The sequence below is a fragment of the Bos mutus genome, chromosome 25, assembly GCF_027580195.1.
Source record: "Bos mutus isolate GX-2022 chromosome 25, NWIPB_WYAK_1.1, whole genome shotgun sequence".
Taxonomy (NCBI): domain Eukaryota; kingdom Metazoa; phylum Chordata; class Mammalia; order Artiodactyla; family Bovidae; genus Bos; species Bos mutus.
The window spans coordinates 38,463,688-38,481,788 of NC_091641.1; the positions used below are offsets into that span (position 1 = coordinate 38,463,688).

General features: G+C 46.0%; 1 protein-coding gene and 2 pseudogenes across 2 annotated transcripts in view; 2 read left to right on the top strand and 1 right to left on the bottom strand.

Annotated features, from left to right (window-relative positions):
• Nucleotides 1-16,265, bottom strand: part of DNAJA3 (DnaJ heat shock protein family (Hsp40) member A3) — a 31,194-nt gene extending 14,929 nt beyond the window's left edge. For both annotated transcript variants that reach the window (XM_070362214.1, XM_070362213.1), the window contains exons 1-5: nt 16,027-16,265; nt 7,229-7,362; nt 2,294-2,377; nt 1,320-1,520; nt 155-307 (exon numbers count right to left, since the gene is read on the bottom strand). In XM_070362214.1, coding sequence (XP_070218315.1) covers nt 155-307; nt 1,320-1,520; nt 2,294-2,377; nt 7,229-7,362; nt 16,027-16,237 — 783 coding nt within the window. In that variant the 5' untranslated portion in view covers nt 16,238-16,265. The remainder of the gene's footprint in view (nt 1-154; nt 308-1,319; nt 1,521-2,293; nt 2,378-7,228; nt 7,363-16,026) is intronic.
• On the top strand, nt 4,129-5,002 carry LOC102273867 (small ribosomal subunit protein uS10-like; annotated as a pseudogene).
• LOC102273585 (large ribosomal subunit protein eL37 pseudogene) lies at nt 5,387-5,705 on the top strand (annotated as a pseudogene).
• Nucleotides 16,266-18,101: the final 1,836 nt, after the last annotated feature.

Sequence of the window (18,101 nt, forward strand, 5' to 3'; positions counted from 1 at the left end):
TGGGGAAGCACAGGCAGGCGGCAGAGGCAGGAGCCCGGGGGAGGCAGGGCGCACCAGGCTCACCAGGCCGGAGCCGCCACAGTAGTAGAGGTGGGGAAGCACAGGCAGGTGGCAGAGGCAGGAGCCTGGGGGAGGCAGGGCGCATCAGGCTCACCATGCCGGAGCCGCCGCAGTAGTGGCAGTGCTGAACCTTGGTGCCGGGCTCGTTCCCTTTGCCATCACACCGCTCACAGGTGTCAGTGACGTTCACGGTGAACTCCTTGTTGACGCCCTTGGCAGCTTGATTGAACGTCAAGTCCATGATGTACTAGAGAAATCAAGGGACCACTGTTACCGCTCTGAAAGTAAGGGAGAGCGCTGGATAGGAGTTCACAATTACTGTTTCTTTTAAAGACTCTATTTTTTAAAGCAGTTTTAAGTTGAAAAAACAGTGAGGGAGGTAGAGATTTCTCTCATACCTTTGCCTCCACACGTGCACAGCCTGCCTACCCTGTCATCAACATCACTCACCAGAATGATACATTTTTATCAAGGATGAACCTACATTGACACAGCATGACCATCCAAAGCCCACAGTTTACATTAGGGTTCACTCTTGGTGCTGGATATTCTATGGGTCTGAACAAGTGTATAACAACACACATCCTCCTCATAGAATCATGCAAAGTATTTTCACTGTCCTAAAAATCCTATTCACGGCTCCACCAATTCATCTGTTCCCCTAGTCACTTTTTACTTTCTAACTTGTACTCTGTCAAGTTAAGAACAGATGGGACTCAACTGATTCTGCTCTACTCCTCACGATTTTCAACAGATAATACCTGTTGTGTAAATGAAAATGTGCTTTTCAACAAACTGAAAATGTTCACAGATAATATGTGCACATGGTCCTAACAGTTCAAACGATCCATAGTCATAACTTATATCGTAAAACACTTTCCCCGACCCTTGGGTTCTCTTCTGATAATGCCTGAAACAAGACATAAACACGGAAGAGGCAGGACTGGCAGTGCCTCCCTATGGACTACGCCTCCCAGAATAACGAGACAGGCTTTACATAAAATAATCACTCTAACTACGGGCTCTCAGAGCCACGGGCCTGCTCTGATTAAGCAACTAAGAATACAGTAGAACTGAATGTACACATTATTAATGGTTTTTCAAATACTGGAACCACTTCCTACAAAGATGGCTGCCTCCCAATCACTCCATTTAAGCTGCTTTATCTTTTTCTTTGAGAAACAGAAACTGCTAAAAAATCTGTTTGCATCACACTTAGCAGCTGAAATTTGAACAATTCTTCAAAATGAGGGGCTTACCTCCTGAGGCTGATTGAACACACTCTGGAAATCGCCAAAAGAGGAGGATGAGAACTCCCCAAAGATCTTCCTGAAGAGCTCCTCTGGGTCAACCGTGGGACCTCCTTTCCAGTAGCTCTGCCCAGAGCTGCCGGCCCCAGGATCGAAGCCAGCGGAGCCATAGGTGTCATACTGCTTCCTCTTCACTTCATCACTCAGGACCTGCCGAGAAAAGCCCAGCAGTCAGTGCCCCCGAGGCTCCCGGGGCCCAGGGCACGGACACCAAGTACAGACGGTGGTGGCGGCCTATCAACATTAAACGTCCTGATCCTGTCAACTGTACTGAGGCTATGCAAATAGCCTGCCCTTAGAGAACACACACAGAAGCACTCAGGAACAGAGAGAGAACACATCCGTGACTCACCCTCCAATGGTCGGAGGCAGGGCGGGGGATGCACACGCATGCGTGCACACACACAGACACACATACACAGCTGATATACGACACCCTACATATCCCCAACCCCTTCAGCACGGCCGAGTCTGAGAAGCAGGTCCGCTCTCATTTAACTCTGCACTTGTTCAGCAACTGTTTCACACCCTCTTCGCTCTCAGATGACATTTTACACTCCTCCAGGGCAGTGGTGGTTTCTTCTTTTACAACATCCACCATCCCTACAAGGAGGAGGTCACCAAACAGGCATGGAACTGTTTAATCTGACAAGAAGGTCCCAGACCCAGCTAAAGTCCCAGTGACTGGGACTGGGAAAACAGATTATTGGGTTCTGTTCTTTGTTGAGATTCCTAGTGAGAGCTCACGTGAGCATTTTGGAATTGCGAAGTTTGGTTTTTTTTTCCCCTTCAACAAGGTGATCTAGAGGGGGACATGGCCTTCCCACTGAACCTTCTCACGCATCAGGTTGCCAGTGCAACACGCTCTGACCCACGCACACAGCTGAAAGACAGGGACTGCACACACTGGTGGGCCGTGTTACCTCATAGGCCTCTGCCAGCTGGGAGAACTTCTCCTTGGCTTTGGGATCATCCTTATTCGTGTCTGGGTGATATTTCTTGGCAAGCTAAGGGAGGAAATGGTCAATTAGTATGGACACAAGATGATCACTGAAACTGAACCCCAGACACCAGTCACACCTCACCTCCTTTGTAGCAGTTGTCAGACTTCACAACAGCAATTCTTAAGACAAGATTTAAGACTAAATCATTCCTAACTAGACTTATTATAATGATCATGTCATAGTGTATAGGAATGTTGAATCATTATGTTGTACACCTGATACTAATATATCAACTATACCTCAATAAAAACACACTAAAAGCAAAACACACACAGCCAGGACTAAGAACATACACTCCATGAACTGTGCTCAGTTTTCAATTCTGATCAAAAGTTTATTACAAAATGGCAAACTGAGTTTTGGGAAAGGGAAAGAAAGAAAACTATCTCTTCAACTCTGAGATGTGTATATGTTTTTCAACTGCAACAAATCTCTCAACAGAAATAACAACTAATTCTTTAGAACTTGGGGTCCTTTGTGAGAGATGCCAAAGAGTAAATCTGATTAGACTATCATCTATGTAAAAAGAGGGAAATAACTGGATAAATAAGTAGATATATCTGCTGTATAAATTAGTTTTGGAAGAGCAGGCACTAAGCTGGAAAGGCTGACTGCTACAGCGGGGAGGGGATGGATGGGAAAGAGAGGTCTTCTCACTGCACGCTCCTCTGTACTATCTGAATTCAGAACAAGGGGAATGCATTACCTATTCGAAACACAGATTTAAATATTAAAAATTCAAACACTATCCTCACTTGGCTGTCCCGCGTACACAGGAGACCTGAGCAGCTCTAACACAAAGGTTTCCTCCTGGCCACGCTGAGCAGTGCTGTGCAACACCTTTGCAGGTGCTGACTGTCTGCTGCAGCTTACTGATGCCTTCCCAGTCTGGGTTTCCCTGGTGTGAGGGCAAGGAGGGCTCAGAGTCCTGAAGCTGAAAGGAACTGTGGGGACGGCCGGCCCCATCTCTGCCCGCAGCTGGCTGCTCACTCTGCACCAGAGACACTGGTCCTCACACCAGCATGTGATGGAAGCACGGCAGAGGCTCGGCCGGAAGGGAGCTCTCAAGGCAAGAAAGTAGATCACGGTGGGTCGAAAGGCTGGTTCCAGGCCAAGGTAAGAAATGCCGATGCACTTGTGAGATCAAAGAAAGGCCCTTTGCACTCAGAAAGACCTGCATTTTAGTCTCCTAAATGCCACTGATGGGCTGTGTGGCCTCGGCAGCACGTCATAACCTAACCAAGTCTTCTGCCTTGAGGATTAAATGATGTAAACGTGAAAAGTTTTCATCAAGGTCCAACCCCAGCAATTGCTCCGTAAAGCCTACTTTCTAAATTTTCGGTTTCAAATTACACAACTTTACCCAATTTTTTTATTTTCACACCTAAAAACTTGGATGGTTTCTACTCTCTCTTAAATGAAATCTCTAGTACGTGCTAAGGGCCTCACATGCCCCAATAAGTTGGTCCCAGTCTCCATCTCGCCAATCTTCACCTGCCTTTGCCGCCAGGTACCTGACCTTCCAGCTCAAAAGGAGAGACAAGCTATTTACTCTCCCAAGACGGACAAGCTAATCAAAACCACAGTGAGATATCACTTCACACCTGCTAAGGTGGCTTGGATCAAAAAGACAGGCTCTTTGAGGAAGATGCAGTTGCCTCTGCAGCGGAGCTCGATGCCACCTTCTCCTGCTCCTGACTCACTGCTGTTCGCTCTGGCCGAGGAACAAGGCAGTCAGGAAGCCGCGCCCCACCATGGCCTTTAAAGATACCGGCAAGACTCCCGTGGAGCCAGTGGTGGCCATTCACCAGATTAGGATCACCCTCACCAGCTGCAACGTGAAGTCTCTGGAGAAGGTTGTGTGCTGATCTGATCAGAGGCACGAAGGAAAAGAATCTCTAAGTGAAAGGACCTGTTCGGATGCCTACCAAGACTCTGAGAATAACTACAAGGAAAACTCCTTGCAGTGAAGGTTCTAAGACTTGGGATAGATTCCAGATGAGGATCCACAAGCGACTCATTGACCTGCACAGCCCTTCTGAAATTGTCAAGCAGATCATTTTCATCAGCATTGAGCCAGGAGTCAAGGCGGAAATCACCACTGCCGATGCCTATTACAACCTTTTTAATAAACTGATAATCAGTTGTTTAAAAAAAAAAAAAAAGATAAGTATTGGCGAGGATGCAGAAAAATCAGAACCCTCACACACTATGGTGAAAATCCAGAATGGTGCAGCCAGTCTAAAACAGTCTGGCACCAGAAACAAGTCCATACATCAATGGTCAATTAACCCACAACAAAGGAGGCAAGACTACACAATGGAGAAAAGACAGCCTCTTCAATAAGTGGTGCTGGGAAAACTGGACAACTATATATAAAAGAATAAAATTAGAACACTTTCTAACACCATGAGTGATAGTCCCTGTCATGTCCGACTCTTTGAAACCTCATCAACTACAGCCCGCCAGGCTCCCCTGTCCGTGGAATTCTCCAGGCAAGAACACTGGAGTGGGTTGCCATTTCCTTCTCCCTCTAACACCATATATAAAAATAAACTCAAAATAGATTAAAGACCTAAATATAAGACTGGATACTATAAAACTCCTAGAGGAAAACATAAGCAGAACACTTTTGACATTAATCACAGCAGTATCATATTGGATCCATATCCCAGAGTAATGGAAATAAGAACAAAATACATTAATGGGACCAAATTATACTTAAAAGGTTTTGCACAGTAAAGGAAGCTAAACAAAATGAAAAGACAACCTACAGAATGGGGGAAAGAGATTAATTTCCAAAATATACAAACAGCTTATATAGCTAGCTCAATATTAGCAAGAAAAAAAAATCCAATAAAAAAAATGGGCAAAAGACCCAAATAAACATTTCTCCAAAGAAGACAAACAGATGGCCAAAGGGCACATGAAAAGATGCTCAACACGGCTAATTATTACAGAAATGCAAATCAAAACTACAATAAGGGCTTTGGTCTCGGCAGCAGAAGCAAGATGACAAAGGGAACATCATCGTTTGGAAAGCGACGGAGTAAGACACACAGGCTGTGCCACCGCTGTGGCTCCAAGGCCTACCACCTTCAGAAGTCAACTTGTGGCAAGTGTGGCTACCCTGCCAAGCAAAGAGAAAGTATAATTGCAGTGCTAAAGCTAAAAGACCAAATACCACCAGGACTGGTCGAATGAGGCACCTAAAACTTGTATACCCCAGATTCAGGCATGGATTCCGTGACAGAACTGCACCTAAACCCAAGGGAGCAGCTGTTCAGCATCCAGTTCATCTTAAGGATTTCAACGATTAGTCATGCAATAAATGTTCTGGCTTTAAAATAAAAACAACAAAAAAACTATAGTAAGGTATGACACACTGGTCAGCATGGCCATCATCAAAAATTTTACAAATAAATGTTTGAGAGGGTATGAAAAATCAATATCCATCAACTGATGAACAGATAAATAAAATGTAGTATACCCATGCAACAGAATATTTGACCACTAAAAGGAATGAAGTACTACTATCTGTTACAACGTGGAGGAACCTGGTAAATATTATTCTAAAGTTAAAAAAAAAAGTCACAAAAGTCTACATATTACATGATTTCATTTCTATGAAGTGTCCAGAATAGGCAAATCCCTAGAGACAGAAAGTAGGTTAGCGATTTCAAAGGCAGAAGAGAGAGGAGAACGGGGAATAAGGGCTTATGGCGTGAGGTTTCTTTTCGAGGTGCTGAAAGTATTCTCAAATTGATTGCAGTGCTGCTTATACAACTCTTCGAATAAACTAAAGACCAGTGAGTTCTACCCATTAAAAAAAGAGAAAGAGGGAGAGAGAGAGTGGAGAGAACAGCTACTCAAGCCATAAGCTGTTAGGTTTGGTCTTGATCAGTACTGGTTCACAAATATTAGGCTTAGCCAAAGTTTTTATTTCCCCACCAAAAAAATTTTAAAAAGAAAGAAAAAAAAAAATCAAGACTCATAGCAAATTTGCACAAAAATAATTTTAAAAACTTCTCTTCTTTCTGGCCACACTGTGCACAGCTTGTGGAATCTCAGATCCCCAAGCAGGGATTGAACCCAGGCCACGGCAGTGAAAGCTTGGAATCCCAACCACCAGACCACCAGGAACTCCAAGTAACTTTTAAAATTTAAATTGTATTTATTAACCTTATTAAACTAATCTTCTTTATTCTGACATTATGGCTTCCCTAGGTTTTATGGTATTAAGGTGCTTTCTTCCATCAAATGATATTAACAGATTGTACCTAATTATTTTTAACATCTGTATTAGGCAAAATACAAAAGATAGCATTCCTACATTGGCACCCTTGCTCTTTAGTTTTTTTAAATTTTTATTGTGTTGTGTTTTATTGTGTTTATTGATCAGAGCAAAAGTCTGGAAACCACAGATTGAGATAACTCACAGGCCACTTCACCAATCAGTCCAACACATTCTGGGATATGATGATGGGAGTTTCACATTTATTGAGTTAAAAAAATAATAATAATTCTAAATTCATAAACTTGTATTTGAATGCAAAGAATGAGTATCTAAAACTTAAGACCACCACATCTACCGATTCAGAAGACACAGAATAGACTTAAATACAAAAACAGCCATGGAAAAAGATTAAAAGAAAATCTCTGGTTGGGTCTCCATTTCCTGAAGCATTAACCAGCATGGCCACAGGCACTGAGAAACATGGTCTAGCAAAGCCAGCTTTATCAGCCAGCACACAACCTACATGTATGGGCGCATGCACTGCACGGCTCAAGGTCACCTAGATCCACACCATCGTTTCCACAGTCTCGGCTCTAAAATCTGGCTTCTACACAGACCTGGTAATAGGCTTTCTTGATCTCCTTCTGGCTGGCATTCCGGGGCACTCCTAGTATCTGGTAATAATCTTCTTTAGCCAAATGGGTGCTCGTGTGGAAGGAGGCAGTACAAACAAAAGGGTACCGTTTTACTCCTGAAAAAGAAAAAAGGAAAGAAAATCACTCTGGGAATGTACTCAACAAATGGAAATTGCGAGTAAGCAACCAGCCAGGCCACACCTATGAAGGAGCTGAGGTAGGTCACAGCTTTTGGAGGCTGTTCTCCTCCAAGCCTTCTGGAGACCAAACTCACTGCACCTCAGAAACAGCTAAAGGGACTTCCCTGGTGGTCCAGTGGGTAAGAATCTGCCTGCCAATGCAGGGGACATAGGTTTGATACCTGGTCCAGGAAGATCCCACACGCCGTGGGGCAACTAAGCCCGTGAGCCACAGCTACTGAGCCCACGTGCTCTAGGGTCTGTGCTTCGTAACAAGAAGCCACTGCAAGGAGAAGCCTGAGTGCAGCAACAGAGAGCCGGCGCAGCCAAAAACAAAACCAAAAACGGCTAAATCCAGAGTATACGGAAAATACAAAAATCAGAGTGCGGAGTGTGGCTAGTCCTCCTGGACTACACAAGGGCTGCAGCCTCATTACCTCTCCAGAGATGGGGCTGCACCTGGCGATGACTGAAAATCGACTTCACTCTCCTGTTACACAGCTGGCAGAGCACTTGCCACATCCCAGGTGCTGGCAGAGACTCACCTCACTTAAAGCTCAACAGCTCCCCAGGTTCTCTCCCGCCACCATGCAACCCTGAACATCTGCTTACGGGGTGGTTTTCAGAGTGTGGTCCCTGAACTAGCAGCATCATCGGCCTCCTGATGTACATTTTTCAGGTGCCACCCAAACCTGAATTCAAAACTCTGGAGGTAGGGTCCAACAAGCCGTGTCTAACAAGCCCTCCAGGGGACGATTCTGCTGCACACTGTTTGAGAACTGCTGGGCTAAAGAAATGATTGTTGGTCTTCAGCGTCACAGATCTCTTTAGGAGCATGTGATAAAAGCACTGACCCCTCCCCTAGAAACAATCAATACATATATACAGACGCACAAGCTTAAACAACCTTGTGCCAGAACCTCTGTTGACCCCAGAGCACGTCAGAGCATATGGCAGCCCCGCCTCCACGCCCTGCCTTCCTTTCAGGCCTCTTGCATCAGCAGCAGGGAGGAGGCTGATGGGACACAGCTACTCAACCTCCCTCTACTCTACCGACCTGTCACCAAGTGAAGGTGGGGGAGCCGCTCTACAACCTGCCTCCTAACCCCCAACCCATCCTGTGACAACTGAAGATGGGGAAGGCGGGGCTGGGGTGGTGCAGAACAGGCCAAGTTAAAGCAGAGGGGAGGGCCAAGAAAGAGAACGAGGACCAAGAGGCAGCTCCAGGTTTTTAAGTCAAAGGTTCCCCTGCCAGAGATTCAGCACTCATTCAGCAAACATGCCTGCCAGGCACTGGGCTCCTTGCAAGCAGAAAGCAGCAAATCACGCCAAAGGCCCTGCCCTCTGGGAGCTTGCATTCATTCATGATCTCAACACTGGACTAGGCATTGAGGACACAGACTGAGTGAAAGACTCAAAGCCAGTGCCCTTAAGGAGCTTCCAACCCAGCAGGGGCATGTGGGAAGCAGTGTGAGAAGGGATGTTAGTGCACAGGGACGCGGAGTGAGAACTCACAACAGTATCCCCTAACCAGGGCCTCTCAACCTCCACACTGTTGAAGATGGGAGGATCAGATTCCCTGCTGGGGGGTGGGGGTGCTGTTAAGGGCTGAATTCTGTCCCCCGCCCAAATTTATATGCTCAAGTCCTAACCCTCAGCACCTCAGAAAGTGACTGTATTTGGAAACGGGGATCTTTAAAGAGGACCCTAACAAAAATCTTGAACTACAGCCTTCAGAACTGTGAAAAAAGTAACCTTTTTCAGCCACTTATTCTCTGGTACTTTCTTATTGCTGCTCTGTGTATTTACTTTTATCCTAACATACCTATGTGCTTATTGGAAGATGTGTTAGCAGGATCCTCAGCTACCTAGTTACCAGGAGCACCTCCCAGTCTCAAACAGGTAACTAAAACTCCAGACACTGCCAGTTGCCCCCTGGAGGGCAGAATCACCCGCAGCTGAAAACCAGCACAACCCAGTCTCAGAAGTTTCAATGAAGGTATTCTAAGGCAGCTGCTGTTAAGCTGCAGAAATTAATTTGGCTAAGGAGGGCCGGAATCCGTCCAGATTTATGCCTGCAGTCCTGGCGTTGTTTGCAATAGCATTCTCATTCGCTTTCAAAAGTTCTCCCTTTGGTTTGGAGGGAGAAAGTCGTTGTGCAACTGCAGGTGCTACGACATGACTAGAGACTCAAGTAAGTGTGTGTGGAGGTGGGGTGGGGTAGAGGGGTGGTTAGAGATATAATGATAGGTGCTGGGAATAAACAGAAGGGCCTCTGAGCATGTTAGTTGTTGCTGTTGTTCAATGGCTAAATCGTGTCTGACTTTTTGTGACCCCATGGACTGCAGTACACCAGTCTTCCCTATCCTTCACTATCTCCCCAAATTTGCTCAAACTCACATCCATCGAGTCAGTGATGCTAAAGTTTGGATTTTATCCTGAGGACAACAGGGAGCTACTGCAAGTCTTAAACAGAGACTTGATCAGATTTGCATGAAAAAGAACTTTCAAACCATTAACAACAAGGACTGGGAAACTACTTAAAATCTGTGTAGGCACAAAAGACAGCCAAGGGTATTGAGCATATCCAGGAAGGGTGCCAAGATTAAGGATAATCAGACGAGAACGAGTAGGAAACGGTCAGTTCAGTCGCTCAGTCATGTCTGACTCTTTGCGACCCCATGGACTGCAGCACACCAGGCCTTCCTGTGCATCACCAACTCCCAGAGTTTCCTCAAACTCATGTCCATTGAGTTGGTGATGTCATCCAACTATCTTATCCTCTGTCATCCCCTTCTCCTCCCGCCTTATCTTTCCCAGCATCAGGGTCTTTTCCAATGAGTCAGCTCTTTGCATCAGGTGGCCAAAGTATTGGAGTTTCAGCATCAGTCCTTCCAATGAATATTCAGGACCAATTTCCTTTAGGATGGACTGGTTGGAATTTCTTGCAGTCCAGGGACTCTCAAGAGTCTTCTCCAACACCACAGTTCAAAAGCATCAATTCTTTGGTGCTCAGCTTTCTTTATAGTCCAACTCTCACATCCATACATGACCACCGGAAAAACCATAGTTTTGACTAGACGGATCTCTGTTGGCACAGTAATGTTTCTGCTTTTTAATATGCTGTCTAGGTTGGTCATAACTTTTCTTCCAAGGAGCAAGCATCTTTTAATTTCATGGCTGCAGTCACCATTGACAGTGATTTTGGAGCCCAAGAAAATAAAGTCTGTCACTGTTTCCACTGTTTCCCCATCTATTTGCCATGAAGTAATGGGACCAGATGCCATGATCTTCGTTTTCTGAATGTTGAGTTTCAAGCCAACTTTTTCACCCTCCTGTTTCACTTTCATCAAGAGGCTCTTTAGTTATTCTTCACATTCTGCCACAAGGGTGGTGTCATCTGCATATCTGATGTTATTGATATTTCTCCCAGCAATCCTGATTACAGCTAGTGCTTCATCCAGTCCAGCATTTCTCATGACGTACTCTGCATATAAGTTAAATAAGCAGGTGACAACATACAGCCTTGACATACTCCTTTCCAGATTTGGAACCAGTCTGTTGTTCCATGTCCAGTTCTAACTGTTGCTTCCTGACCTGCATACAGATCTCTCAGGAGGCAGGTCAGGTGGTCTGGTATTCCCATCTCTTTTAAGAATTTTCCAGTTTGCTGTGATCCACACAGTCAAAGGCTTTGGCGTAGTCAATAAAGCAGATGTTTCTCTGGAACTCTCTCACTTTTTCAATGATCCAACGGATGTTGGCAATTTGACCCCTGGTTCCTCTGCCTTTTCTAAATCCAGCTTGAACATCTGGAATTTCACGGTTCACATACTGTCGAAGCCTGGCTTGGAGAATTTTGAGCACTACTTTGCTAGTGTGTGAGATGAGTGCAATTGTGTGGTAGTTTGAGCATTCTTTGGCATTGCCCTTCTTAGAGATTGGAATGAAAACTGACCTTTCCGGACTGCGGAGTTTTCCACATTTGCTGGCATATTGAGTGCAGCACTTTCACAGCATCATCTTTTAGGACTTGAAATAGCCCAACTGGAATTCCATCACCTACACTAGCTTTGTTCATAGTGATGCTTCCTAAGGCCCACTTGACTTCACATTCCAGGATGTCTGGCTCTAGGTGAGTGATCACACCATCATGATTATCTGGGTCATGAAGATCTTTTTTGTATAGTTACGTGTATTCTTGCCACCTCTTCTTAGTATCTTCTGCTTCTATTAGGTCCATACAATTTCTGTCCTTTATTAAGCCCATCTTTGCATGAAATGGTCCCTTGGTATCTCTAATTTTCTTGAAGAAATCTCTAGTCTTTCCCATTCTACTGTTTTCCTCTATTTCTTTGCATTGATCACTGAAGAAGGCTTTCTTAAATATCTCCTTGCTATTCTTTGGAACTCTGCATTCAAATGGGTGTATCTTTCCTTTATTCCTTTGCCTTTCACTTCTCTTCTTTTCACAGCTATTTGTAAGGCCTCCTCAGACAACCATTTTGTCTTTTTGCATTTCTTTTTCTTGGGGATGGTCTTGATCCCTGCCTCCTGTACAACGTCATGGACCTCCGTCCATGGTTCTTCAGGCACTCTATCAGATCTGATCCCTTGAATCTATTTCTTATTTCCATTGTATAGTCATAAGGGATTTGACTTAGGTCATACCTGAAAGGTCTAATGGTTTTCTCTACTTTCTTCAATTTAAGTCTGAATTTGGCAATGAGTTCATGATCTGAGCCACACTCAGCTCCTAGTCTTGTTTTTGCTGACTGTATAGAGCCTCTCCAACTTTGGCTGCAAAGAATATAATCAATCTGATTTCAGTGTTGACCATCTGGTGATGTCCATGTGTTGAGTCATCTCTCATGTGGTTGGAAGAGGGTGTCTGCTATGACCAGTCCGTTCTCTTGGCAAAACTCCACTAGCCTTTGCCCTGCTTCATTCTGTACTCCAAGGCCAAATTTGCCCGTTACTCCAGGTATTTCTTGACTTCCTACTTTTGCATTCCAGTCCTCTATAATGAAAAGGACATCTTTTTTTGGGTGTTAGTTCTAGAAGGTCTTGTAGGTCTTCATAGAACTGTTCAACTTCAGCTTCTTCAGCATTACTGGTTGGGGCACAGACTTGGATTACTGTGATACTGAATGGTTTTCCTTGGAAACAAACAGAGATCATTCTATTGTACTTGGATTGCATCCAAGTACTGCATTTCAGACTCTTTTTTTTGACCGTGATGGCTACTCCATTTCTTCTAAGGGATTCTTGCCCACAGTAGTAGATATAATGGTCATCTGAGTTAAATTCACTATTTCAGTTCATTTTAGTTTGCGGACTCCTAAAATATTGATGTTCCATCTCCTGTTTGACCATTTCCAATTCGCCTTGATTTATGGAGAAGGCAATGGCAACCCACTCCAGTACTCTTGCCTGGAGAATCCCAGGGATGGAGGAACCTGGTGGGCTGCGGTCTATGGGGTCACACAGAGTCAGACACAATTGAAGCGACTTAGCAGCAGCAGCAGCAGCAGCGTGGACCTAACATTCCGGGTTCCTATGCAACATTGCTCTTTACAGCATTGGACTTTACTTCCATCACCAGTCACAACCACAACTGGTGTTGCTTTGGCTCCATCTCATTCTTTCTGAAGTTAGTTCTCCACTGATCTCCAGTAGCATATTGGGCACCTACTGACCTGGGGAGTTCATCTTTCAGTGTCCCACCTTTTTGCCTTTTCATACTGTTCATGGGGTTCTCAAGGCAAGAATACTGGTTTGCCATTACAAATCAGAAGCAGGAAGCAGATCCATATTTTCTGGATCCCCATCCCCCGACTCACCCTAGATTTCCTAAAATATGAAAAGCAGACAGTGAGGGAGCAGCAGGTACCACTTTCTTTGGTCATATTTGAGAAAAAACAGCAGAGCTAGTCTCTGAGCGCTTCGCTTCACTGCAGGGGTGAGGGGTTACCTTGACCCACCCTGCCTCTTCCCCCCATCCCCCTTTAATCCAGAAGGCAGAGGTCGGTAGTGGCAAAGGTTCTGGAAGCTGCAGGTTCAACATCATGAGGAGACCACTTGGGCTTGGGTTAAGAACAGGAAGACAGTAATGTGTAAAACTGAATATAAAGACAAATCACACTGAACTAGAAGTTTGATGGCTTCTGACACCATCCCCAAAGCATCAAAGATTAGCAATGATACAGCAAGAGTTCACTTAATAGATACATCCCCGCCACCCAAGATATGACCAATAAATGTCTGGACAATTTCAGAACAAGCCAGAACAGGATAAGCCTCCAAAGTCATTCCAAGGATAGCCAACCTTCCACTCTGGGAGAAGGTGTGAGGAAACTACCTTCCACTCTGGGAGAACAAGTCAGATATAAAGTGTTGTTTTAACATCATCTAATTGTACTACTGGATTTGCGATGAGATCGCAGACCAACGTTTGGGAGCTGAGTTGATGCCCTAAGATGTGATAGGTAACAGAGCACCATGAAGGACACTACCTCTCACACATGTTCAACACCTGATACAAAACATGCCCACTGTGGGCACTGGGCTCACTTGAGGAAAAGGACAGCTGACCGCATAGCTCCTCAGTAATGACCCCATGCCAGGCTCCCATTTAGCGCTTGTCTGTCTCCTTTCACACATACACAATCACCAAAAAATGTTCTCCAAATGTGTACATATGTGATATGAACAAATTTACCTTCACAGATATCTAAGGAATTATATTTCAGCATAAAGATGCAGGCAAATGCTATTCACAACAACCCTGATATTAGAAAATGTTGGCAAAACCTAAAAATGATCACTTTTGCTCATACTGAGAAATACAGCATGACATCACTTCCAAATCCTGAGGAAACCAGGGCAGACTACTGTGAGGAAATATAGGTAGCAGGAACAGAATAAACAAATGGGATCACCTGACCAAAATCACATCCCATCTCTTTGTTCTCTGCTGTATCTCCAGCACCTAGAACAGAACCTGGCATATGACAAGTCCTCAATAAATACCTGTAAACTAAAATATTTTCAATTAAGGAATGAGCAGCACAAAAGGATTTAAATAATCCACCCAGGTTTCTCTGTCTCTCTCTCACACACACACACAACTGGAACCAGTGTTCACTGTACAAGGCAATCACAATTACTGATACATAATGACTGGCTTTTATGTAAGCATTACAAAACTGGATCTTATTAGGACATTATCTTAAGTAAATTACCTTGTCAGGCCCCTCTAATTAATCATCTCTGTAAGTTTATAGATAAATAGCATTTGCATAAATTCTAGGGGACACAAACATCAAGCACAATTCAGGCACATAATTAGTGGTTCAGTTTCCTCCTTCCTTATCTCACTATAAAGGACATTGCCCAAACACACAGCATAAGAAACCACCATGGCTAAGCTAAAAAGCTTAATATATGCTAATTCAAGATCACCCCCATCAATTACAGAAGCAGCAGGCAAGGAGCAATCCCTTTCTAGTTTTGTGACATTCTAAGGTTAACATCTAAGACTCGGTTTCTTAACCTATAAAACAGAATAACAGTAGGAATTCCCTGGCAGTCCAGTGGTTAGGAGTTTTCACTTTCACTGCAGGGGCCCAGCTCCACTCCTGGTTGGGGGACTAACATCCCACAAGACCACCAGCTTGGCCAAATAATAGTAAGTGTTTACCTCATGGAAGCAATCCATGCCTCATACATAGAAAGTGCTTAGTAAATATTAGTTTGCATTTTTATTGTAATAAGCAACACACTGTGCTCAGTCCCTAAAGTGTCCGACTCTTCCCGACTCCAAGGACTGTAGCCCGCAAGGCTCTGCCCATGGAATTTCCCAGGTACCAATAATGGAGTGGGGTGCCATGTCCTTCTCCATGGGATCTCCCCGACCCAGGGATAGAACCTGCATCTTCTGCACTGGCAGGCCAGATTCTCTTCCGCACTGAGCCACCAGGGAAGCCCAATAACCAACATAAAGACCTCTAAAAAACAGTGTGCCCTTCGATCTACACCATGTGGCAGAAGAGACTAAGCTCTGAAAGAACAATTCTAGGTTCGAGACAACTCTCCTTATCTAACTTTATGAGCTTGGGCGGGTCAACTCTGCTAGAACCTCAGTTTCCCATTCTTTAAAATGGGGATGATTATCCCCACCTTGTAGGGCTGTTACCATCAAGAGAGACCAGGTACACAGTGCCCACGGAGCCAAAGAGCCGGTGCTCACCGAATGGCAGTTACCTCTGCCCCGCCGCTACAGGCTAGGAAGTAGAGGGATGAGAAAGGAATTGGGCAGGGGAGCACTAGATGGCGGGAAAGAGGCCTCCAGAAATATTGCCAGAGAGGTGAAGGTTCACGGCCTCGGAGCGTTTCGTCCCCTCCGCTCGAGGCTCCACGCAGCTCTTCCTCCTTCGCCGCTTCTGAGCAGCCATTTGGGCCTCTCTGCCTCCTGCCGGCCCACCTCCCCAAAGCGGTTCCGCAAGTAGGTCAGAAGACACACTCCATCCCGCTACCCTCGTGGCTGGAGCGAAGAGAGTCACTCCTTTACAGGCCTTGGGCGCTAGAGCCTACCCTCACCTGTGAAGCTGACACCCCGTCTCAATGTCAGCAGCGCCCCGGGACCGCGACCTCCCAGGGAAGGCGGGAAGGCGGTGACGCTCAAATTGCGGCCCAGCGACGCCCCCACCACGCCCCCCATGGGCGGCCGGGCCCCGCTCCCCGCTGCAGCCGGCAGCCGCGGGGTCCCCACAGCCACCAGCAACCAGCGTGTGGAGTACCGCGCCGCCATCTTGGCCCGGGGACACTGCGCCTGCGCCACCCGGCTCAAGGCGGCCTCACGAGGACGACGCACGCGCGCGGAGCCGGCGCTCCCGGGGGCGGGGCCTGCTGCGGGCACTCTAGCGGGGAGGGGGAGGGGAAAAAAAAAAAAAAAAACTACTAGCGTTGCGCGTGCGCTTCCGCACCCAGTGCGCTTTCTCGGTTGCCGACGCCGAAAAGGTATTTACTCTAAAACGTGCTAATTGGTAACTTGGCTTAAGAAGACCCTTCATTCTGTGCTGGACGATCAATACTTCACCTTATCTGTGTAAAGACGTGGTTGAATGTAGCCGAATGTAACGGGTCTGAGGGGCCTGGCCGGGGCGCGTGGCGGGGGGGGGGGCGGGGGCGGGGGCGGGGGGGGGGGCGGGGGGCAGGGGGGAACCGGACTACAAGTCCCGGCGTGCAATGCGGCCTTACATCCCACAGATCCCAGCATGCCGTGCGGCTTCCTTTTTCTTGACCCTGAGTCTCAGGTTTTCTAGCTGAGGCTTATTCACTCGTGTGCGCGAGCGGTTACCTTGGTTAACCTATTTCCCTATTTAACCTATTTAATAGGTTAACCTATTTCCAGGCTCCACGCTCACTCTTCCTCTGGCTGATTCACCACGAAAAGGACAGATCGCTCGGCTTTCTGCTAAGCGTTATTTGTCTTCTCCAAACCTGTGGTAAACTTGTCGATCGCGGACTGTGAGCCGAGCTACCCAAAAACGAGTTTAATAAACGTTGTGGGTACCTACACGGTGCCACGCGCGTTCTAGAACGTCGAGGATACAGTGATGACTGACACACCATCCCTGCTTTGGAGGAGCACACAGTGAGGCGAGAGGCATCTTAACCACTGAGATAACGTGGTCGGTGCTATCGAAGGTATAAACAGTGTTACAGGCACACAGGCGAGGGGGTTTCTCCGACAGATTGGTGTCAGGGAAGGCATCTAAGAGGCAACATTTGAGTTGGACTTTGGTGAAAACTGCGCCAGGTTGGAGTGGAGGGGAAGAGTGTTCTAAGTAGCAAGAACTTCAAAAGCAGATGCGAAAGTACTTGCCCTGTACGCGCTAGCTAAACTTGGGATATATGACTGGAGATGAGTCTAGAAAGAAGAACCTGGCCTGGTTAGTCCTGCAGAGGGGTTTCCGCTTTCACACTCCCACCACCACCACCCCTAACAATAGAAAGGAACCTGAGGACTCCTGGATGGATCTAAGGTGATGTGTGCTCCTTGCCCCTCTCCCATTACACATGATTTTTGTGTATGTGGTTATTAATCTGGGGAAATATCCATAGCTTTCATCAGTCAAATTCTCCACAGGCTCTAAGATTGAAAGAAGGTTAAAAACCACTGGTCCAGTGAAGAACGGTTAGGAGGCTGCTGTAAACTGCAAGGAATACTTGAGAGTTTGGGCTAGGGAATTCAGAGAACTGAGGTGAGCAAGGGATATCATAGAGAAACAGGAAAAGATTGACATGGGATGGGAAGTGGGTATAAGTTTGTTTGATATATTCAACAAATATTTAAATGTCTCCAGCATAGTGCTTTTGGGCTTCCCTGCTGGCCCAGGTGATAAAGAATGCAATTGGGGAGACCTGGGTTCAATCCCTTGGTTGGGAAGATCCCCTGGAGAATGGTGCGGCAACCCATTCTAGTATTCTCGTCTGGAGAATTCCCATGGGCAGAGAAGCCTGGCAGGCTACAGTCCTTGGGGTTGCAAAGAGTCAGACACGACTGAGCGACTAAGCACAGCACAGCATAGTGCTTTAAGAGTGTGGGCTCTGGAGTCAGACTGCCTGGGACCGAATCCCAGCTCTGCCAGTTAACAGTTGTGTATCCTTGA